The sequence below is a fragment of the Monodelphis domestica genome, chromosome 4 (assembly GCF_027887165.1).
Source record: "Monodelphis domestica isolate mMonDom1 chromosome 4, mMonDom1.pri, whole genome shotgun sequence".
Classification (NCBI taxonomy): Eukaryota; Metazoa; Chordata; class Mammalia; order Didelphimorphia; family Didelphidae; genus Monodelphis; species Monodelphis domestica.
Genome location: NC_077230.1, coordinates 420123284 through 420146711, shown reverse-complemented (window position 1 = coordinate 420146711; position 23428 = coordinate 420123284). Strand labels below are relative to the sequence as shown.

Below are 23428 nucleotides of genomic sequence, written 5' to 3'. Positions count from 1 at the left end.
CCCCTTACCATGGCTGAGAGCTCTGAAAGTCTTGGCTGCAGATTCAGCTGCCCCCAAAACCTATTGCCAAGGTGGGGAGTGCCTTGGCATGTTGCTCTGTGCTCCATTTCCACCCTGGAGCAATAGATCTTTTGAGTTGGTCTTCCAAATTGTTTTGGGCTGAAAAATTATTTCACCCATTTTTTGGTGTAGGTTATGCTGCTGCAGAATTCACTTTGAGGCATTATATCATGGTTTTCTGTAGGATAGTTTGGTAGAGATCAGGTGAATCAGTGTACCTTCTCCATCATCTTGGCTTTGCCCCCATATATTATATCAACCACAAGGTAACTTTAAATGAGGAGTGAGTTTCAGCTAAAATAATCTTGAATATAAAGAAATTATTAATAATTAGCTTATAGTGAGGCCATATTTTTGAACCAATTATTCACTGTATGTGTGAAATGGTATTTACTATATATGAGTAAAAGTTCAGATTATAATTATTTTTATATGAAAGTTCAATAGGATGCCCTAATCCTTTTTTTTTTAACCCTTACCTTCTGTCTTGGAATTGATATTGAATATTGGTTCCAAGGCAGAAGAGCAGTAAAGGCTAGACAATTGGGGTCAAGTGACTTGCCCAGGGTCATACAGATAGGAAGTGTCTGAGTATAGATTTGAACTCAGGACCTTCCATCTCTAGGCCTGGTTCTTTATTCCCTTTGCCACCTAGCTACCCCCTGTGCCCTAATACTTAAGACATGAGAAAAATAACAACCTATCCCTAACTTGTAAGCAGTACATTTTTGCTGTGCCAGGAAAAGTCTTTTCGGACTCAAATCTGCTACTGCTCTAAGTTTTGATTTTAGGTAGACGGTTCTGACTTCTTAGTGCAACATTCAAGGGAAAATGCCAGGTGCTCCTGAGGTCTGAGAACTGTAATAGATTTGTCTCTGGGGACACTGAGGGTTTCCTGTGGGTGCTGGGTGTCAGAGATTAGGGCAACTTCCTAGGAGGACTTAAGCCACTATTGCTTCCTCTTCTCCTCCCTTCTACCCTCCCTCCTTTAAAAACCAGAGTAACTGAGCTCTGGGGGGTAAAACGGGAACAATTGAGGTCAGAGCCAGAGATTGGATCAAGATGGAAGCAAGTGAGTCTTCCCTTTTCTCAGCCCCCCAGAGGCCCCTTCCTTTCTTCAGTCTCCCCATCTTCCCTTCTCACTGATCCCTAATTATGTCTCTGACTCCCCTTCTGTTTTTCAGGAAGCCCATAAAAATGTCTCTTAGTCCCCCTTCTCTGTCCCCGAGTATCCCCTTTTTGTCCCTCCAGTCTTCCTGTTCTGTCCTTGTTTTCCCTCTCTCTGTTCCTCAATCCCCCCATCTCTGGCTCTGTCTCCCCTCTGTCCGGTCTCTCCATCTCTGCCCCCCAGTCTTCCCTGCTCTCTCTTGTCTCTGCCTTTCAGTATCAGTCCTTCCTCCTCTATGTGCTCTTTGTCTCTTGGTCACCCCGTCTCTCGGACCCTTCCCTCCCTTCTCCCTCTATTTGGAACCCTTCGTCTCCAGCCTCTGGTCCTGGCTCCTCACTCTCCTGCTCTCCTGCTCTCTCCTCTGGCATCCCTCTGCCTGTCCTTCCTTCTCCTCTCCTTTCTTTCATGGTCTTCCCTCTTCCCCTCCTTAGACACTTCTACTTCGGCCTGTCTGTCCCACCTTCCTTGCCCCCCTGCCCCGTCTCTCCCATCGGTGGCTGACAGCCTCCTGCTTCCTCTCCTCCATCTCCGCTTCCTTCTCTCTCCGTCTTTCTTGAAAAAACAAAACCATTTTACCTTCCATTGCTGGGTGTAGCTCTCTGAAGATGAGAACAATCACATAAGAAAGGAAGAAAAAAGCCGTGGCTTGGGGGATAGAGGACCAGCTTTGGGGTCAGGAAGGCCCAAGTTCAGGTCCTGCCCCTTCCCTCTCTTCCCACCTAAAATCTGAGCCTGTGGCCCCGGCCAGCTGTGAGGTCCAGCCACATCCCTGGGCTTCTCCTTTCCCAAAGAGAGCTGTGGTAGAGCTGCTGCCTTGCTGGAAGGAGCTTCCACACTACGAACGCCCTCCTGGGCAGAATCTGGGCCGCTCGGGCCGGTTCTTCTTTCCCGAGTCGCTCCTCCTTCAGAGAACGAATTTCCCTCTGGCTTCGCCTGAATTCCCTGTAGGTCGGGTCACTCCTGCCGATTACCCGACAGGCTTCTTTCCTGCTAGTTGGGTGACTTTTGGCACAGAACTTCTTTTTGTGTGGTCAAGCCCAGCTCTTCTGGCCGGTTACATCTCTGTAACTTCATCCGTAGAGGGAACTTGTGATGTGGAAACTTCCTCCATCCTTGTGGGCCAGTGAGGACGCTTCAAATGGTGTGTGTGGCCATCAGTCCGATTCAGCGTCCCAGATGGGGGCTCCGGCTTCTGGCCAATCTCTGGTGTGCCCCTTCTCTCCCTCCCTGGGCTCTGGCCCCACTTGGTGTAGACCCTCCTCATCCCCTCCTGTCTGGGGGTCCGCCTACCTCCCCTCTCTCCCCGCTCCAGTCTGTCCCCCAATCGGCTGTCAAAGGGAGACTCCCCAAACCCACATTTGACTCAGCCACTCCCCAACTCTGTAAACTCTCTAACTAACTAGTCCGTCTACACTCCATCACCTCTGGTGGCTGCCTGGTGCCTCCAACAACCCCAGTCTGGCCTTCATGGCCTCTTCCACTCTTCTTGTTCCTTCCACCCTCCCCCAAACCCCCAAGACCTGCCACTCAGCGACACCCCCTCCCTGGTGTTCCTTCGGCCTCTAGACGTGTCCCCCCTGGCTTCATCTCTGGCTGAGCCCAAAGCCCAGGAAGCCTTTCCCGATTCCCTTACTGCCCGTGGCTTCTCTGCTGACTCCCTCCAATTGATCTGTTTGCATATGGTGGTCTCCCCCATTAGGCTGCATGACTCCCTTTAGCCTAAATTGGTATCCTGAGTGCTTAGAGTAGACTTAATAAATAAATAAATAAATATATACAGATAGATATATTTTGTGGGAAACTACATCATATTTCTTTTTTTTAAATAATATTTTATTTGATCATTTCCAAGCATTATTCATTAAAGACAAAGATGATTTTCTTTTCCTCCTCCCCCACCCCCCATAGCAGACTCGTGATTCCACTGGGTGTCACATGTTTTCTTGATTTGAACCCATTGCTTTGTTGATAGTATTTGCATTAGAGTGTTCATTTAGAGTCTCTCCTCTGTCATGTCCCCTCAACCGCTGGAGTCAGGCAGTTGCCTTTCCTTGGTGTTTCTATTCCCACAGTTTGTCCTCTGCTTATGAATAGTGTTTTTTTCTCCTAGATCCCTGCAGATTGTTCAGGGACATTACACCGCCACTAATGGAGACATCCATTACGTTCGATTATACCACAGTGTATTAGTCTCTGTGTACAATGTTCTCCTGGTTCTGTTCCTCTCGCTCTGCATCACTTCCTGGAGGTTGTTCCAGTTCACATGGAATCCCTCCAGTTCATTATTCCTTTTAGCACAATAGTATTCCATCACCAACATATACCACAATTTGCTCAGCCATTCCCCAATTGATGGGCATCCCCTTGTTTTCCAGTTTTTAGCCACCACAAAGAGTGCAGCTATGAATATTCTTGTACAAGTCTTTTTCCTTATTATCTCTTTGGGGTACAAACCCAGCAGTGCGATGGCTGGATCAAAGGGTAGATATTCTTTTGTCGCCCTTTGGGCATAGTTCCAAATTGCCCTCCAGAATGGTTGGATCAGTTCACAACTCCACCAGCAATGAATTAATGTCCGACTTTGCCACATCCCCTCCAGCATTCATTACTTTCCTTTGCTGTCATGTTAGCCTATCTGCTAGGTGTGAGGTGATACCTCAGAGTTGTTTTGATTTGCATCTCTCTGATTATAAGAGATTTAGAACACTTCTTCATGTGCTTATTAATAGTTTTGATTTCTTCATCTGAGAACTGCCTATCCATGTCCCTTGCCCATTTGTCAATTGGAGAATGGCTTGATTTTTTGTATAATTGATTTAGCTCTTTATAAATTTGAGTAATTAAACCTTTGTCAGAGGTTTCTACGAAGATTTTTTCCCAATTTGTTGTTTCCCTTCTGATTTTAGTTACATTGGTTTTGTTTGTACAAAAGCTTTTTAATTTGATGTAGTCAAAATTATTTATTTTACATTTTGTGATTCTTTCTATGTCTTGCTTGGTTTTAAAGTCTTTCCCCTCCCAAAGGTCTGACATGTATACTATTCTGTGTTTACCCAATTTACTTATGGTTTCCTTCTTTATGTTTAAGTCACTCACCCATTTTGAATTTATCTTGGTGTAGGCTGTGAGGTGTTGATCTATTCCTAATCCCTCCCATACTGTCTTCCAATTTTCCCAGCAGTTTTTATCAAATAGTGGATTTTTGTCCCAAAAGCTGGGATCTTTGGGTTTATCGTATACTGTCTTGCTGAGGTCGCTTTCCCCCAGTCTATTCCACTGATCTTCCTTTCTGTTTCTTAGCCAGTACCAAATTGTTTTGATGACTGCTGCTTTGTAATATAGTTTAAGGTCTGAGACTGCAAGGCCCCCATCATATGTGTTTTTTTTTTCATTATTTCCCTGGATATCCTTGATCTTTTGTTATTCCAAATGAATTTTGTTATGGTTTTTTTTCTAAATCAGTAAAGAAATATTTTGGGAGTTCAATGGGTATGGCACTAAATAGATAAATAAGTTTGGGTAGGATAGTCATTTTTATTATATTGGCTCGTCCTATCCATGAGCAGTTAATGTTTTTCCAATTGCTCAGGTCTAGTTTTAGTTGTGTGGAGAGTGTTTTGTAGTTGTGTTCATATAGTTCCTGTGTTTGTCTCGGGAGATAGATTCCTAGGTATTTTATTTTGTCTAAGGTGATTTTGAATGGGATTTCTCTTTCTAGTTTTTGCTGCTGAGCTGTGTTGGAGATATATAGAAAAGCTGATGACTTATGTGGGTTTATTTTGTATCCTGCAACTTTGCTAAAGTTGTTGATTGTTTCAATTAGCTTTTTGGTTGAATTTCTAGGATTCTTTAAGTAGACCATAATATGATCTACAAAGAGTGATAACTTGGTCTCCTCCTTGCCTATTTTGATGCCTTCAATTTCTTTTTCTTCTCTAATTGCTACTGCTAGTGTTTCTAGTACAATGTCAAATAGTAGAGGTGATAATGGGCATCCTTGTTTCACTCCTGATCTTATTGGGAATGTATCTAGTTTATCCCCATTGCAGATGATATTAGCTGATGGTTTTAGATATATACTGTTTATTATTTTTAGGAACGACCTTTCTATTCCTATGCTTTCTAGTGTTTTTAATAGGAATGGGTGTTGTATTTTATCAAAGGCTTTTTCTGCGTCTATTGAGATAATCATGTGATTCTTGTTGGTTTGTTTGTTGATGTGGTCAATTATGTGGATGGTTTTCCTAATATTGAACCAGCCCTGCATCCCTGGTATAAATCCTACTTGATCATGGTGGATGACCCTTCTGATCACTTGCTGGAGTCTTTTTGCTAGTATCCTATTTGAGATTTTTGCATCTATATTCATTAGGGAGATTGGTCTATAGTTTTCTTTCTCTGTTTTTGACCTGACTGGTTTTGGAATCAGTACCATGTTTGTGTCATAAAAGTAGTTAGGTAGAACTCCCTCTTTGCTTATTATGTCAAATAGTTTGTATAGTATTGGGATTAACTGTTCTCTGAATGTTTGATAGAATTCACTTGTGAATCCATCAGGCCCTGGGGATTTTTTCTTAGGAAGTTCTTTGATGGCTTGTTGGATTTCATTTTCTGATATGGGATTATTTAAGAATTCTATTTCCTCTTTTGTTAGTCTAGGCAGTTTGTATTTTTGTATATATTCATCCATATCACCTAAATTGGTGTATTTATTGCCATATAATTGGGCAAAGTAATTTCTAATGATTGCCTTAATTTCCTCTTCATTGGAGGTGCTGTCCCCCTTTTCATCTTTGATGCTGTTAATTTGCTTTTCTTCCTTCCTTTTTTTTATTAGATTGACCAGTACTTTGTCTATTTTGTTTGTTTTTTCAAAGTACCAGCTTCTTGTCTTATTTATTAAATCAATAGTTCTATCACTTTCGATTTTATTAATTTCTCCCTTAATTTTTAGGATTTCTAAATAAATATATATATATATATATATATATACATATTTTTAAATTTAATTTAAAAAACCTTTATCTTCTATCTTATCAACAGCTCTAAGACAGGAGGGCAAGGACTAGGCAAAAGGGGTGAAATGACTTGCTCAGGGTCATACAGTCAGGAAGTGTCTGAGGGCAGATCTGAACACAGGTCCTCTGGCTTACCATCTACCAGTCACCCAGCTGCCCCCCCTTAATTAGTATTTACTGACAGTAGGCTTCCTGACTGCAAGACCAACCCTAATACTACATGACACTCGCTTTCTGTTTCCAATTTCTTTTCCTTTTTTTAATTAAAAAAATTTTTTAAACCCTTCCCTTCCACCTTAGAATCAATACTGTGTATTGGTTCCAAGGCAGAAGAGCAGTAAGAGCTAGGCAATGGGGGTTAAGTGACTTGCCCAGGATCACCCAGCTAGGAAATGTCTCAGGTCAGATTTGAACCCAGGACCTCTTTAGAGGCAGCAAGAAAGCCCCTGTCACAGTCCTTGTCCTCAAAGGGCTTCCATGCTACCCATTCAGCTCTGTCTGCCTCATCAGCTTATCTAGAGGCTTTTTTTTACACCCCCAACCCCTCTCCCCCCGCAGTAAACTGACCATAAAAGAGAGGATGCATGTGAATGCCCTGAATTGAGGAAAGAGAGGAAAGGAACCTTCCATCATGCATTGATTGTAATTTTTTAATTTAAAGGAAGTCCATATAGCTCAGGGAACTCTGATCTTAGAGGCAGAGGACCCGAGTTCAAATCTAAGTCTTCAACTTCCTCCCTGCTAGAACCTGGGTGAGTCACAACCTCTGTGGGCCTCAGTTTTCTCCTGTGTAAAATCAAAGGGTTGGATGACATCATCTCTAATGTTCCTTCCACCTGCAGATCCAGGATCCCAAAGTCTCTTGAGGTCCACCTTGCCCTTTCTTCTTCCCCTCACCATCCCTATGTGGTATTCTTGTCTATTTCTTCTTCCAGATAGAACCAAAGATCTCAGAACCAAAAACTTGATTTATACAGACCATGTTTTCTCTGGAGAGGATCTTTCAACAAGCATGCTCTTTGCCCCAGTTAAGCGTTCCTCTGCTAACATTAGAAATGGGCATTTTCCTAGGTCTCTCTACAAAATGGGAAAAGCTTTCTTAGTTCCTAAGCAAACATTCAGGTGGACAGAGCATCAAGGTGAGGACAATTGTTTATCCCAAAGGCAGCAAGGTGGCTCAGTGAATAAAGAGTACTAGACCTAGAGTCGGGAAGATCTGAATTCAAATCCTGCCTCAGATACCAACTAGTGACGGGCATGTCATTGAATCCTTGTCTGCCTTCTGTTTCCTCATCTCTAAAATGGGGACAATAATAGCACTTACCTCTCAGGGTTGTTGTAGAATTATTGAAATTCTCAAGAGAGTTTCTTTCTTTCTTTCTTTCTTTCTTTCTTTCTTTCTTTCTTTCTTTCTTTCTTTCTTTCTTTCTTTCTTTCTTTCTTTCTTTCTTTCTTTCTTTCTTTCTTTCTTTCTTTCTTTCTTTCTTTCTTTCTTTCTTTCTTCTCTCTCTCTCTTTCTCTCTTTCTTTCTTTCTTTCTTTCTTTCTTTCTTTCTTTCTTTCTTTTTTCTTTCTTTCTTTCTTCCTTCCTTCCTTCCTTCCTTTCTTTCTTTCTTTCTTTCTTTCTTTCTTTCTTTCTTTCTTTCTTTCTTTCTTTCTTTCTTTCTTTCTTTCTTTCTTTCTTTCTTTCTTTCTTTCTTTCTTTCTTTCTTTCTTTCTTTCTTTCTTTCTTTCTTTCTTTCTTTCTTTCTTTCTTTCTTTCTTTCTTTCTTTCTTTCTTTCTTTCTTCTCTCTCTCTCTTTCTCTCTCTCTTTCTCTCTCTCTTTCTCTCTCTCTTTCTCTCTTTCTTTCTCTCTTTCTTTCTTTCTTTCTTTCTTTCTTTCTTTCTTTCTTTCTTTCTTTCTTTCTTTCTTTCTTTCTTTCTTTCTTTCTTTCTTTCTTTCTTTCTTTCTTTCTTTCTTTCTTTCTTTCTTTCTTTCTTTCTTTCTTTCTTTCTCTCTCTCTCTCTCTCTCTCTCTCTCTCTCTCTCTCTCTCTCTCTCTCTCTCTCTCTCTTTCCTTTACCTTCTATCTTGGAATCAATAGTGTGTATTGGCTCCAAGGTAGAAAATTGGTAAGGGCTAGGCAATGGGGTTAAGTGATTTGCCCAGGGTCACCCAGCTGGTATAAGGATAACATTAGAAAATACATATTATTTTATTAGTTTAGAGATAAGAACTGGAGTTTGAAGCAGAGCTGAGAGAGCATGTTGATTTCAGATGTTGACAGTTAAAACTGTTTTTCTGTGTCAATTACTCTCTGGCAGTTGGCAGAGACACACACTCAGAGACTCTATGTCAGGGCTGGAGGAGGTAACATCTTTGCCTCTCTCTCTGTCTGAGGCAAAGATCTGAAGGAGCTCAGTGTTTTCATTTCCCAACTTGGGAAACACTACTGACTATCTACTATAGTTTTTTATAAATTAACTCTGAGAAGACCAAAGAAAAACCTGGTCTTTGGTTTGGACTCTGAGTCTGTTAAGGCTCAGAGTCCTAGTCTTGATGCTTGTTGAGACTCAACCAGCTAGCCTTTGCTATTTATAATTTGAAGGTGAAGTTAAGATTTATAAGGATAATAGTAGTAGTTCTTATTTAGGTTGTATAAATTTGGTTTAGTCAGATCAGGGAGTAGTGTAGCCTGTGAAACATAGGAAAAGCGGTTCCTTGTAGAACCAGGGAGTTTATTTGGGTGAATTTAGAATCCCTTAGAATTAGAAATCCTTTATTTATCCTTATATATTTCAATAAACATTATATGTTTATAATAAGAGTCTCTTTAGCATCCTTGAGCCTGGCCCTGAAGGGAAGCTAACATTTGAGCTTCACTTCATCACTGATAGATTACATCCATCAAAAGTATCCGAACAGTTGTTTTTTTTTTAAACCCTTACCTTCTGTCTTGGAGTCAATACTGTGTATTGGTTCCAAGGCAGAAGAGTGGTAAGGGCTAGGCAATGGGGGTCAAGTGACTTGCCCAGGGTCACACAGCTGGGAAGTGTCTGAGGCCAGATTTGAACCTAGGACCTCCCATCTCTAGGCCTGGCTCTCAATCCACTGAGCTACCCAGCTGCCCCCATATCCGAACAGTTTTGAACCTATACTGGAACAATTTTTCCATCTAAACATTTTATTTTTATAACTCACCAATTTATTTTTACACTGGGAAGTGTCTGAGGCCAGATTTGAACCCAGGACCTCCCATCTCTAGGCCTGGCTCTCAATCCATTGAGTTACCCAACTGCCCCCAAGAGAGTTTTCTTAATTTAAAAATAATTCATTAAGTGACCAGTCAAAGCATCCTGATTAAGATCAAAGGATTCTCTCCGCTCCCCAAAGACATCTGAAATTCCTGGTCCAGGCACCTATAGGCACTGTGGGGAACTTATTATTTAACCCCTCCTTTGAACATCCCAAGACATCTCTAACTGATAAGCAGCTACCTAGGAGGTGGTCCATCAAGCCCTCCACCCTTCTCTGCACTGAGAGATGGACGGGCGATTTGTTTGTTCCATACACAGAAGAATAATCATTTTTTCCTGTTAGCCCAAATCCTGAGACTGGATGGAGTCAGGTCCAAAGCATGGCTCAGGAGAAACAGTACAGCATATGAAACATGAATTCTTAAATTAGTGAGGTCAAATGAGATACTATTTGTTAGAAAGGGCTTACGTGGTGCCTGGAACATAGTAGATACTTAATAGATGTTTGTTCCTTCCTTCCCTCCCTCTCTCCCTTCCCCTTCCCATTCTACTGTCTTTTCTTCTTCCCTCCTTCCATCCAGGACTTGTACCCAGACACAAAGCACATAAGAGAATGCCTTTCCTATCTCCAGCGGGCCTCCTCTTTAAGGCAACCACATGATCCCCCCCGTCTGGGCATCCCACCCCAATGAAGTCTTCCAATGACTTCAGGGTAAGAAAAGCCATTAAAATGCATCAAACAGCTGTTGGGAGGCCAGTTGACCTCCAAGGAGACTCTCTTGCCATGAGGCAGGTTGTCTAGTGGGACCCCCCAGCCTGGGGCTCGCTTGCCTTTGGGGAAACATTTCTGGAATGTTCTAGAAATGACTCCATCCCCCAGAGATTACAGTACAGTTACACATCCCACAGACAGATTACGAAGATAAATGATTATGAAATAGAAACATATGCAAGCTACAAGTCATGACTTGGGCCCATCCCAATGTAGCCTGCAATTTCAGGAACTTCCGATAAGATAAATGAGATACTAAAAAGCAAAAGGACTCAAACAATAGTTGATTTGTGAAAACAGACTTCATTTCTCCTAATCTTATAATGAATAATAGTATTATCTGACATCTTATGTTTGCCAGCATTTGCATATAGAGCATTTGGTTTTGTTAGTCAATAAGTATTTATTAAGAGCCTAAGGCTCAGTGGATAGAGACCCAGAGCTGGAGACAGAAGGTCCTGAGTTCAAATTTGGTCTCAGACTTCCTAGCTCTTTGACCCTGGACAAGTTATTTAGCCCCAATTGCCTAGCCCTTACTACTCTTCTTTCTGGGAACCAATACTTAGTACTGATTCTAAAGATAGAAAGTAAGAATTTTGTTTTTTAAGAGCTTCTACTATGTGCCAGGTATTGTAGCAGGGTCAGGAGAAACAAAGACAAAAAAAAACCTTGTCCTCAAGGAGCTTACAGTCCAATAGGAAGTCAACATACAAATAACTATGTACAAATAAAATCTACACAGGATAAATGGGAGATGATCAACAGAGAGATTAAGGGAGATCAGGAAAGGCTTTGATTTGTAAAGGAGAAGCCTAGTAAATTTGACCTAAGTCTTATACATTATTTAATTTCCAATCATCTCTTCTTCTGGGATTCCAATATTTTCCTTGCATGGTATATGTGGGACCTTTCTGACTTCAACTTCTTTGGGACCTTTGCCTACTAAGGGCACAGATGCTTTAGCTACATTTTTCCCTTGGCATAATTTCAAGTTGATCAATCAACAGCTCCACCAACAATGTATTAGTGTGCCCTTCTTCATCAAGCCCCTCTAAAATTCTCTTCCTCTCTTTTGTTGTCTTTGCCAGTTTTCTTGGTGTGAGATATAATTGGAGAATTATTTTCATTTGCACATTTCTTATTATTCATAATTTGGAGCAATCTTTTTTATGGCTGCATCATTCCATTGAGAAGTTTGTTCACATCTTCTGATTATTTAATATTGGGGAATGTTTCTTGGTCTTATATATTTGTAATAATTCTCTTTTTTTGGAGTTTAGAATATTATCAGAGCCATTTGAAGAAAACTTTTTTTTTACCCAATTGACAGTTTTCCCTTGACAACTAAGTCAAGTCTTCCTGACTCTAGGCACGGCCTTCTATTCACTGAGTAAAACACTTAGCACAGTGTCTTCACATAGTAGATGCTTAATAAATGCATGTTCCCTGCTTTTCCTCCTTCTGTGTATCCTAAATGCTCTGGGTTTGTGTGTGTGTGTGTGTGTGTGTGTGTGTGTGTGTGTGCGCGCGCGCGCGCGCGCGCGCGCGCGTGCGTGAATGTTGTTCAATTCTATTCTACATAATTGAAATTAGTTTCCTCTGTTTCTGGTCCTCAGGTTTCCCCCCATCCCTTCCCAGCTTATTTCTCTATCTTTCTTTTTGTAGGTTTCTTCTTCCATCCTTTATCATCCCTTCCCTCCACTCTGCCCCTCAGATCCTCTTCTCTTTGACTTCTCTCCAGCTCTTGGCCCCTCAGACTTTCCTTTCTTTTTGTTTCTGTTGTCCCCTTCCTCCTGTCTGTTTCCCTTTTCTCTGTCCCTTACCACCCTGGCATCCTCTTTCTCTATCCTTTGGTCTTCCTCTCTCTAAGCTCATTCCCCTTACTTGTTCCCCATGAACCCTTTTCCTCTGTCCTTCTTCTCTCCCATCCCTCAGTCTCTGTCTTGTTGTGTCCATCAGTCTTTCCCTTTCTGTCCACCAGTTCCCTCTATTTGGGACACTGAGGCTCCTTCTCTTTGTTCCTTACTCTCTCCTTCACCTCCCTTGCCCTTCTTCCTCCTTCTGTACAGACTCCAACTTCCTCTGTTTTCTTTTCCAGCTCTTTGATTTCTGCCGTCTCTCTCCCTCCTCATTTCCTCTTTTGGCCCTTCAGCATCTCCTGGCTCTGTCGTTTAGCCTCCAGGCTTCTAGAAACAGATGCTCAGATTTAGAGAAGGTCAGAAATGACCCTTACAATATCCCACATGAGTGACCACTCCAGCTTTGTTTGGATTCTTCTGGGGGGGTGGGAGTGGGGAGGAGGCCTTACCACCTTCTAAGGCATCCCATTCTATTTTGGGACACCTTCCACCGGGGGCAAGTTTTTCTTGCTTCCATCACTGCTTCTATGGATCTGTGATCAATATGGGCAATCTCTCCTGTGTTCCAAATCCATCCCATCCTGATCTTGTCCCTATTCTGAGCACAGAATCTCAAGCCTTTTGATTTACAAGGGACTATAGCCCCCCCCCCCCCCATTTCCCCTCTGAAATCACTTGAATTTTTAAATTTATTTTTTATTTCCATATAAGACCCCAAAACATAAACCCAAATAAACAAGTGATAAACCATATGTATTCATCTATATTCAGACTCCAAGAGTTCTTTCTCTGGAGGTGCACAGCATTCATTGTCAGAAGTCCCTCAGAATTGTCCTGGATCATTGAATTGCAGAGAGTAGCTAAGTCTTTCACAGTTGACCGTGCCCCAATATTGCTGTTACTGTGTATAAAGTTCTCCTGGTTCTGCTTATTTCACTCTGCATCCGTTCATGTAGATCTTTCCAGCTACTTATGAAATCATCCTGTTTATCCTTTCTTACAGCTCAATAGTAGGGATTCAATCTAATTTCTTAAAAAGCCTTTATTAATGTTTTAAAGTGTTTTATTGAGACAGCAAAGTGAATGTAGAATGTTAGATTTGAGCTGTACTTAATCCCCATTGCCTAGCCCTTACCACTCTTCTGCCTTGGAGCCAATACACAGTATTTATTCTGAGATGGAAGGTGAGGGTTTTATATATATAAGATTTGGAACTAGGAAGACCAGAGTTCAAATTTGACTTATGTGATTCTGGGGCAAGTCACTTCACCTCTTCCTGCCTCAGTTTCTTCATCCGAAAAATAAGGAAAATAATAGCATACCTACTTCCCAAGGTTGTAGAGAGGCACAAAGGAGGTAACCTATGTGAAGCACTTTGCAAGCTATGAAGCATTATAAAAATGCTAGCTATAAGTATTTTTAAATCATTATATTTTAATTTTTCTTAATTATATGTAAACAAAACTTTTTAACATTCATTTAAAAAATATTTCCAAATTCTTTCACTCCCTCCTTCCTTGAAAAAACCCCAAGCAATTTCACAAAGATTATCCATGGGCAGTCACACAAAATATTTTCATATTAGCCATGTTGAAAAGAAACTGTAGATTAAAAAAAACACAAACAAACCCCCCAAGAATAATAAAGAAAGTTAAAAAGTCTGCTTTACCTTCCGTCTTGGAGTCAATACTGTGTATTGGCTCCAAGGCAGAAGAGTGGTAAGGGCTAGGCAATGGGGGTCAAGTGACTTGCCCAGGGTCACACAGCTAGGAAGTGGCTGAGGCCGGATTTGAACCTAGGACCTCCCGTCTCTAGGCCTGGTTCTCAATCCACTGAGCTACCCAGCTGCCCCCAATGTGTGTGTTTTTTTTAAGCTGATACCATTTTTTGTCTCCATAGAATTTTTCAACTTAGCAAAGACATTCAGTTAAGCAAAACAAATGAACCCACTGGCTGGGTCTGGAGACGTGCTTCTTTCTGCAGCTGTGTCCCAATACTTCCATAATGAGAGGAAGAAGACATGAGAGCATTGATATTAGGGATTTTTTTCCTTTTATAGATCATGGCTCTAGAGCTGAGACAGACCTGAGAAATCCACCAGATTCCAAGCTCCTCATTTTTACAGTAGAGGAAACTGAGGCAGGCAGACTTGGCCAAAGACCCACGGGTAGAAAGGGACAGCTGAGATCAAGGCAAAACCTGCCTCTTTATGTTCTCTATTTGCTTCTGACTTTGCTCTCAATGTCCAAACAGATCAAATTGAAATCCTCTTTCCCCAGGACAGCTTTATTATCATCCCCCCCACCCCGAGTCTTTTCTTCTCCAAGCTAAACAATCAAAACAGGATTTTTTCCCACCCTCTCCTCATTGGCTCTAGCCTCAAGTTTCTTGTTCTCTGCAAATCCCCCAGTTATTAACATGAGGGACCCCAATGTGAACTCAATACTTCAAACAGGATCTGAGAGGTAGGGGGAATAGTGTTGGGTCTGGCTATTACTTCCCTTATTCTGGATGTTGGGTGTTACTCATATCATAGCTCTGACTCATATGAAGACTGAGGACATCTGAGCAATATTTCACATTCCCCCCATCATGTGAACTGGAGTCTGGATGTGCATCCCTCCTTAGTCTTGTACTGAAAAAAGCTGGTTTCTTTAGAATTAAATATAGTCCTTCATCTTCTTCTCATTTATATTTCAGGGTTTCTTCCCCATCCCTTACCCCAAGATTTGGCCTCTCATTTTCATTTGATTCATCATTCATTTCCCCTCCGAAAGATTTAACCCATCATTCAAACTTGTCAAATTCTTCTTCCTTCTTCTTCTTCTTTCTTCTCAAACCCTTCCCTTCCATCTTAGAATCAATGCTGTGATCAGATTTGAACCCAAGATCTTCTATCTCTAGGTCTGGCTCTCCATTCACTAAGCCACTCAGTTGCCTTCTTCAAATTCTTTTAAGATACAGATTGTTGCTTATAATATGTCCCTATCACCTGCCATTTGGATAACTGTCACCTAGGCTTTCGTCTGGGCCATTGGTAAAAGGGTAAAGGGCAGAAAGCTACAGACAGGCTTGTGGATTTTTCTCCAAGCTGACTTTATGTGTTATTTATTTACTTCTTTTTATTACTACTCTTTGGGCTGAGGCTCAAACTGGCCAGAGTTGTGACCTGAAAAATCTAAATTAATTTGGTCTCCAGGGAAAATCCCAAATAATAAAATACCCAAGTCAGCTGGAAATTATGGTGATTTTAATTAATATAGAGAGAAGGAATTAAGGAGAAGAGAGAGGGAGAGGAAAGAGTTAATTTAAATTGCTCCAGCTCAGGCTGAGCCAGTCAGGAGTTAAAGGCCTTGGCCAAAGGGGCCTCCCTGAGCCCAAGGGAAAAGGAAGTCAGTCTTACCCAAGTCGCCACTAGACCGTCTCAAGGAAGCTGTCTGAGGGAGTTCCTGCAGGCTGAGTTCCATACCTGAACTGAACTTCTAGGCTGCTCATATAGACCTTTTCACCCTTGTGGCTCCTCCTCTAAATTTTCACATCTACCAATCACATCAAAGGCTTTCTCCAGGACTGCTCATACTTTTAGTTCTCACCTTCTTTGATTAGATTATATCTTTAGAGTTAATTAACACTTCTTTGTTAAGTTCACCTTTTGTTAGTTACTTGACCTTTTTGTGATTAATTTAACCTTTATAGGTACTTAACATCTTTTTGTGTTAAGGTCTAAAAATAGACTTAGCTTAACATTCTAGCTTCACTATAAGGTGAGAACTAAGTACCTTTATTGTTCAATCAGGAGATTACAACTTTATCTTCCCCTAAAGTACTGTCTAAGTAGGGTGGAGTAATTTTAAAGTTCACACCATCACCTGCCATTTTGATAACTGTCACCTAAGCTTTCGTCTGGGTCATTGGTAAAAAGGGTAAAGGGCAGAAAGCTGCAGACAGGCTTGTGGATTTTTCTCCAAGCTGACTTTATTTGTTATTTATTTACTTCTTTTTATTACTGCTCTTTGGGCTGAGGCTCAAACTGGCCAGTTTCAAATCCTCCTAAACATTGCAAAAACTACCCAGGCCATATTTCGCCTCATCTATGAGGCCAGCATGGGGTATGTTTTCCTAAAACTTAACAAACTGGGCTTACCTCCTTTACTGAATCACACATTCTTATTATTTATTACGTTTATCATTTATTATATTATAATATTATTTATTATTGGGAACATTTTAAAATTTAGAGGGGATATTAGAGCTAACTAATTGGCATACTGGTCTTGGAAGAGTCAGGAAGAGCTGAGTTCAAATCCAGATTCAGGCACTTAGCTGTGTGACCCTGGGTGAGTCACTTAACTTCTCTTTGCTTTAGTTTCCTTATATGTAAAATGTGGATAATATCCCTGCTTCTTTGGGTTGTTGTGAAGATCAAGTGAGGTATTATTTGTAAAAATGTGCCTGGTATATAGGAAGCACTAAATAAATGCCTATTCTCTTCCCTAAGCTAGCTCCTCCCTTTTTTTCAGATAATAAATTGAAACCCAGAGAGGTCCAAAGTCACATAAGTAGTGAGTAGCAAAGGCAGGATTTCAGCTCAGGTCCCATGACTCTAAGCACAACTTCCCAAGTTTAGCATCATGCCTAGCCATACTTTGTTGTTAATGTTTTATAACTTTAAAAAAAGTGTTTGACCTCTTATCTAGTCAGTAATAGTTGTCAGTCTTACCTATTTATGTCAATTCCTTCTTTATTTTGGATATCAAAGTTTTATCAGAGAGTTAATGCAAGGATTTGTTCTCAGTCTTTCTTCTTCTAGCTGCATTGATTTTATTTATGCAGAAATATTATAATTTTATAATCAGAACTGTCTATTTTCTTTTATAATCTCTTTATCCTTCATTGGCTAAGAGTTCCTCCTCATTCTCAATTTTCTAAAAAATGATTTAATTAAGATATCTAAATGGAGCTTATTGTAGTATATGGTGTAAAATGCTGATATCAACTTAATTTCTGCCTAATTGTTTTCCAGTTTTTGTGTAAGGTTTTGTGGAATAAGGAATCTTTCCCCCAGGCATTTCTTTTTCAGGACTTTTTCTTTTTTTTAAAGCCTTACCTTCTGTCTTAGAATCAATACTATATTGGTTCCAAGGCAGAAGAGCAGTAAGCCTAGATGATTGGGGATAAGTGACTTGTCCAGGGTCACATAGCTAGGGAATATCTGAGGCCAGATTTGAACCCAGTCTCCAGGCCTGGCTTTCTATACCCTGAGCCACCTCACTGTCCCCAGGGTTTTTTCAATACTGAACTGCTGAGTTGGATAAATCTTGAGACTTCCTTCTTTAGCTTTTTCACATGTGAGCGGTTTCTGATGAAACCAAGTCACTATGTCATCTCTATTTTTTCTACCATATGCTCACAAGCCATGCCTTTAACCCTTCCTAAATTCTGCCAGAGAATGAAGTCAGGGCTTACTGGTCTATAAGTTCATCCTCTATTCTCTTCCCCTTTTTTCAAAATCAAGGCAAAACTTAAACCCTTCTCCCTTCCTGTAGTATTTCTTCTATCTCTGTGATCTTTCAAATATCAAATAATTGAGTCTCAGCAATCACAGATGCCAATTCTCTCAGGACCCTGAGATGTAGTTTATTTGGGGCAGAGACTTAAACTCATCAAGGGTTTCTCCCTCTACTTAAAACAAACAAACAAACAAATAAACAACAACCAAAACAACCAACTGGCTCCTCACTTATCTGCCCTAAGACTTATGGGACACTCAGATTTCAGTGACAATTGACATGTTTTTCTTAACCTATTGCAGGAAGAAGCACTTCTTGTTTTTCCTCTGTTTGCTCAACCAACTGTTCTCTGTTATGCTTCCCTCCTCTCAGTCCTGGATTTCCCCACAACATTACAAAAAAAGGGTATTTCAAAGCCCAAATGAAATAATACTTGCAAGCTTTGCCAATAAACTTTGCAAACTTTAAGAAGTCATGCAAATTCCAGGTTTGTTATTGTTATTAATTAGCCTTTGTCTAATGATGACTTGATTCTTGGAGTCTTTTTATTACCTTTCTACTGAGATCCCAGATAGTGCTGATAGGACAACACACAAAAGTGTGCTGATCAATGTTTAACAACCATGTTCTGGGTAAGGGGAAAAGGGATGTTATGAACACGCCCTTTTAAGTTCAGTATCTATTATTGATGCTTTCTTAAGTCTAGACTATCCACAAAACAATAAATCAAGCCCTGATTTGTTAGAATCGATGATTTCTGAGTTGTAAATGCTTACAATGAACCATAAACTCTAGTGAAGGTTACTCCTAATTCCATTGCACCCCGATTCTGAGGATTTCTATTCTTACATCATCTCTTTTCCTTTCCTCTTTGTTTTGGTCCTCAACAAAATCAACACCCTTATTCTAGAGATCATTTCTTTGTTGTTGTTCCCTCTCTCAGGAATCATATTTAAAACATTATTTAATTTATGTCTTATGTAGGAAGGACATTGAGTTTTAAAAAATTTTTAATACTTTTATTTCAGAATAGATCACTCCCTCTTTCCCTGTTGAGCCATATCTTATAACAAAGACTGGAAAAGAAAAAGGGAAAATGCAATTCAGTGAAACTAACCATTGGACTCACCCATCAATGCCTTAGTTCAAGCCTTCATCATGCCACAACCCTGGACTATTGTAAAAGCCTCCTAATTAATCTCTTTGTCACAAGATTTTTCCTATCTCAGCCATCCTTTGCCCAGCTGCCAAATGGATTTTCCTTCCGTAAATGGTAGCTCTACTCAGTAGCCTTTGGCAGCTTGATGTTACCTTTAGGACTAACTAACAACTCTTCTGTTGGATATTTAATGACCGTCACAATTTAGCTCCCACTGTACCTTTTACTTGTCATGCACAACAACCCATCTCCCACTTCTTTGCTTTTCTACTGACTGTGCCCTATACCAGGAATGCCATTTTGGCTGATGCCCATCAGAGAATCCCTAGATTACTTCCAGATTCAGCTCAAGTGCCACATTGGTCAAGAAGGTCTTTTTTAGTCTTTCCAGCCATTGGTGCCCCTCTTTTACCCCCCCCCCCCATTACTGTGTGTGTGTTTTGTATGTACCTGTAGATGTTATGTCTTTTTTTTAAAACCCTTACCTTTAGTCTTGGAATCAATACTGTGTATTGGTTCCAAGGCAGAAGAATAGATTGGATATATATATATATATATATATATATATATATATATAAATCTATTAATTCTACTCCTATAGACCAGATGCCTCCATCACCACCACCAACACCATTATCCCTGTAGAGAAGGGATTGAGGTACATTTTCTCATCTCCTCTCTAAGATCAAGCTTGTTATTATAACTATGTCTCTGAATGAAAACTCAAAAAAAACTTTTCATGGCTGCCAAATCATGCCATTTGCTCATATTAAGTTTATGGTCCACTAAGACATCCAGATTTTTCCAAATGGTATTATAGTCTATGAAGCTTCCCCAAAACTGTATTTGTGAAGTAGATTAAAAAAAAAACTCTTATCTTCCATCTTAGAATCAATACTATGTATTCGTTCTAAGGCAGAAGAGCAGCAAGGGCTGAGCAATGTGGGGTTAAGTGACTTGCCCAAGGTCACACAGCTGGGAAGTGTATGAGACCAAACTTGAACCTCAGACCTCCCATCTCTAGGCCTGGCTCTCAATCCACTGAGCTACCCAGCTGTCCCCAAGTAGATTTTTTTTAAACCAAAGTGACCATCCTTGGTTTGGGAAAAGTCGGGGTCACAAAAGTATGCTCTTTTTGGCACAGTGAATGGAGTGAAGGAGTTGGAGTCAAGAAGACCCCCGCTTATTTCATTCAAAAGTGACAGAATGCCTGAATTCAGGAGTCTGTCTACCAAGCCACACTCAAGAAATGTATGAATGCAACTACAAGACCTTTTCATAAATAGTGCTTCGCACATAGTAGGTCCTTAACAAAAGCTTGTTGGAGCAACTTGACCTAAATAATTGTCGAAATACTAATTACTCATCTAGGTTCTGCCACAAAATGACAGTCATGCCAAACTACCAAAGAATTATTTTATAGATCCAGAAAAAGAATAATGCAGTTTGTTTGAAACAGATTTTTAACTTTTTTCATGCCAGAAAGAACAGGACAAGCATGTGGTAAGCACTTCCTTTGTGCCAGGTACTGTGCTACTTGCTTTACAAATATCTCATTTGATCCTCACTCAACAGCACAAAACAACTCATAACCTTCATTTTTCAGATGAAGAAACCAAGACAAAATTATGTGATCTGTCCAGAGTCACAAAGCTAGTAAAGTGTCTCAGGGTGGATTTGAACTCAGGTCTTCTTAACTTCAGATCTGGTGCTCTATCCCCAGAACCATCTAGCTGCCAAGGCCCCATTTGGCAATCTGGTACAAAGCTCCTGAGCCCTTTCCAGAAGAATGTTTTTACATACCTTTTTTTAAAACCCTGACCTGCCATCTGGGAGTCAATACTGTGTATTGGTTCTAAGGCAGAAGAGTGGTAAGGACTAGGCAATGGAGGTTCAGTGACTTGTCCAGGGTCATACAGCTGGGAAGTGTCTGAGGTCACATTTGAACCCAGGACCTCCCATCTCTAAGCCTGGCTCTCCATCCACTGAGCTACCCAGCTGCCCCCTTGTTTTTACATACTTAAAATATGTTGTTGCTACTTAATCCTTTTGGGTCATATCCAACACTTTATGGCCCCCTTCAATGGTTCTCTTGGCAAAGATACTGGAGTGGTCTGCCACTTCTTTCTCCAGTTGAAGAAACTGAGGCCAAGAAGTGACTTGGCTAGGGTCACATAGTAAGTGTCTGAAGCCAGATTTGAACTCAGGAAGACGAGTCCCGGCTCCAGACCTGGAGCCTATCCCCTGCTTCCTCTGGGTGTCCATTATTAACGGTCCTGTGTTCCTTGTTTGCTTCCTACCAGGTAATGAGTATTTCAAGGATAGAGACTACTCTGATTATGCGAACTACACCTACGATAATACCCCTGTGGATGGGGTCAGGGAATACACAGTTTACCAGATAATCTCCCTCCTGGTCTTTTTTGTGGTCTTCCTCTTGGGGGTGCCAGGCAACGCTCTGGTAATCTGGGTGACAAAACTGGAGAGCCACAAGATGGTGAATGCTGTCTGGTTCCTGAACTTGGCTACCGCCGACCTCTTCTGTTGCCTGGTGCTCCCGCTGTTGGCCGTCCCCATCATCCGGCACGGGGAATGGCCCTTGGGCGAAGTCTCCTGCCGCCTGCTGTCTTCCGTGATCCTTCTCAATCTGTACACCAGCGTCCTGCTGCTCACGCTCATCAGCCTGGACCGCTGCCTGCTGGTCGTGAAGCCCATCTGGTGCCAGAACCACCGGAGCGTGACCATGGCCAAGGTGGCCTGCGGCGTGACTTGGGCGCTGGCCCTGGTGCTGACCATTCCTTCCATGGTTTACCGCAGGCTGAAGGAGGACCTCCCAGGCTTCTGGGAGTGCGGGGTGGACTACCGGGGGAACCGGGAGGCGGAGGTAGGCATAGCGGTCACTCGCTTCCTGTTTAGCTTCGTCGGTCCCCTCCTGATCATCTCCCTCTGCTATTTCCTTCTGCTCAACCGACTGTGGCGCCGCCAGGCCACTCGCTCCCGCAAGACCATCAAGGTGGTCGTGACTGTGGTGGTGGGCTTCTTCCTGTGCTGGACCCCCTATCAGATTGTGGGGCTCCTCATCGCCGTGTACTCCCCGAACTCCAGCGTCTTTGAATGGATGCAGCTCTTCGACAGCTTGACCATTGCTTTGGCGTATGTGAACAGCTGCATCAACCCGGTCATCTACGTGGTGGCTGCTCATGGCATCAAGGACCGCATGGCGCGCCACTCCATTTGCACCATGATCCAGAAGGTGCTGACTGAGGACTCTGTAGGGCGAGAAAGCAAGTCCTTTACGCGATCCACAGGGGCTTCCGAGGAGAATCTGTGACGATCGGGAGCTCGGAGGGAGCCATCTGGAGGAATGATCAAGTTGCAGCTATGGATTCCGGAGTCTTCCTCTTCTCCTAAATCACTGGCTTCCGGGAGCCTCCAGCTAGAGGATGAGCTTCTTGAGGGCAGGGGCTCTTGTTCTACCTTTGTTTGCCTTCTCAGTGTTTATCACAGAGAAATCAATAAATGAGATTCCTGTCTACCCCCCAGATAATGCTTCCTCTATGGCCTCCCCTCTTGGAGACCTTCTAGGAATGCCCTCAGCCCCAGGGGGAACCCACTTCTAAAGTGTTTTTGGTATCCTCTTTTCCTCTTTCTCCAGGAAATCCTTTCACATGGCACCCTGCCACCACCATCTTGTTTCAATAAATATTTGAGAATTCGAATTGATTACAGTTGAATGGGAGTTCAGGAGATGATGGACGTTGCCTAGTGCCCCAGCAGTTTGGATGTTTAAGCACGGTCTAAAGATGCCTGTTCCAGAATTGGAGTCAGGAGGACCTGGCCTCAGACACTTCCTAGCTGTGTGACTGTGGGCAAGTCACTTCATCCCAATTGCCTAGCCTTGCCATTCTTCTGTCTTAGAATTGATGCTGACAGAAGGCAAGGATTTTTTAAAAACTTTATTTTATTCCAATGACAAATTTACACATAAGTTTTTCATGGTTACACGATTCATATTTTCTTCCTCCCCTCTTCCATCCCCCTTCTTGGAGTAGGCAAGCAATTCCACTGGATTATACGTGTATTATCACTCACTACCTATTTCTATATTATTCATTCTTTTTTTAAACCCTCACCTTCCATCTTGGAATCAATACTGTGTATTGGTTCCAAGGCAGAAGAGTGGTAAGGGCTAGGCAATGGGGGTTAAGTGACTTGCCCAAGGTCACACAGCTGGGAAGTATCTGAGGCCAGATTTGAACCCAGGACCTCCCATCTCTGGGCCTGGCTCTCAATCCACTGAGCCACCAAGCTGCCCCCCTATTCATTCTTATAAGAGAATAATCTTTTAAAACCAAAACCCCAAATCTTATAACCAAATAAATAAGTGATAAATCACATGTTTTCTTCTGCCTTTCTACCCCAACAATTCTTTCTCTAGAGGTAGATGAGCATTTCCCCCCTCCCCCCATAAGTCCCCTAGAATTATTCTGGATCACCATACTGCTGTAAGAAGCTAAGTCTATCACATTTGATCATTCCACAATGTTTCAGTTACTGTGTACCATGTTCTCCTGGTTCTGCTTATTTCTCTCTGCATCAGTTCATGGAGGTCTTTCCAGCTCTTTCTGAAATCATCCAGCTAATCA

General features: G+C 41.6%; 1 protein-coding gene across 1 annotated transcript; it reads left to right on the top strand.

Annotated features, from left to right (window-relative positions):
* The first annotated feature begins 1052 nt into the window (after positions 1–1052).
* Positions 1053–23177, top strand: C5AR1 (complement C5a receptor 1). The gene is made up of 2 exons (XM_007491957.2): positions 1053–1132; positions 21086–23177. Exons 1-2 carry the CDS (start codon positions 1123–1125, stop codon positions 22111–22113), a joined length of 1038 nt encoding a protein of 345 aa, XP_007492019.1. The 5' UTR covers positions 1053–1122; the 3' UTR covers positions 22114–23177.
* The last annotated feature ends 251 nt before the right edge of the window (positions 23178–23428 follow it).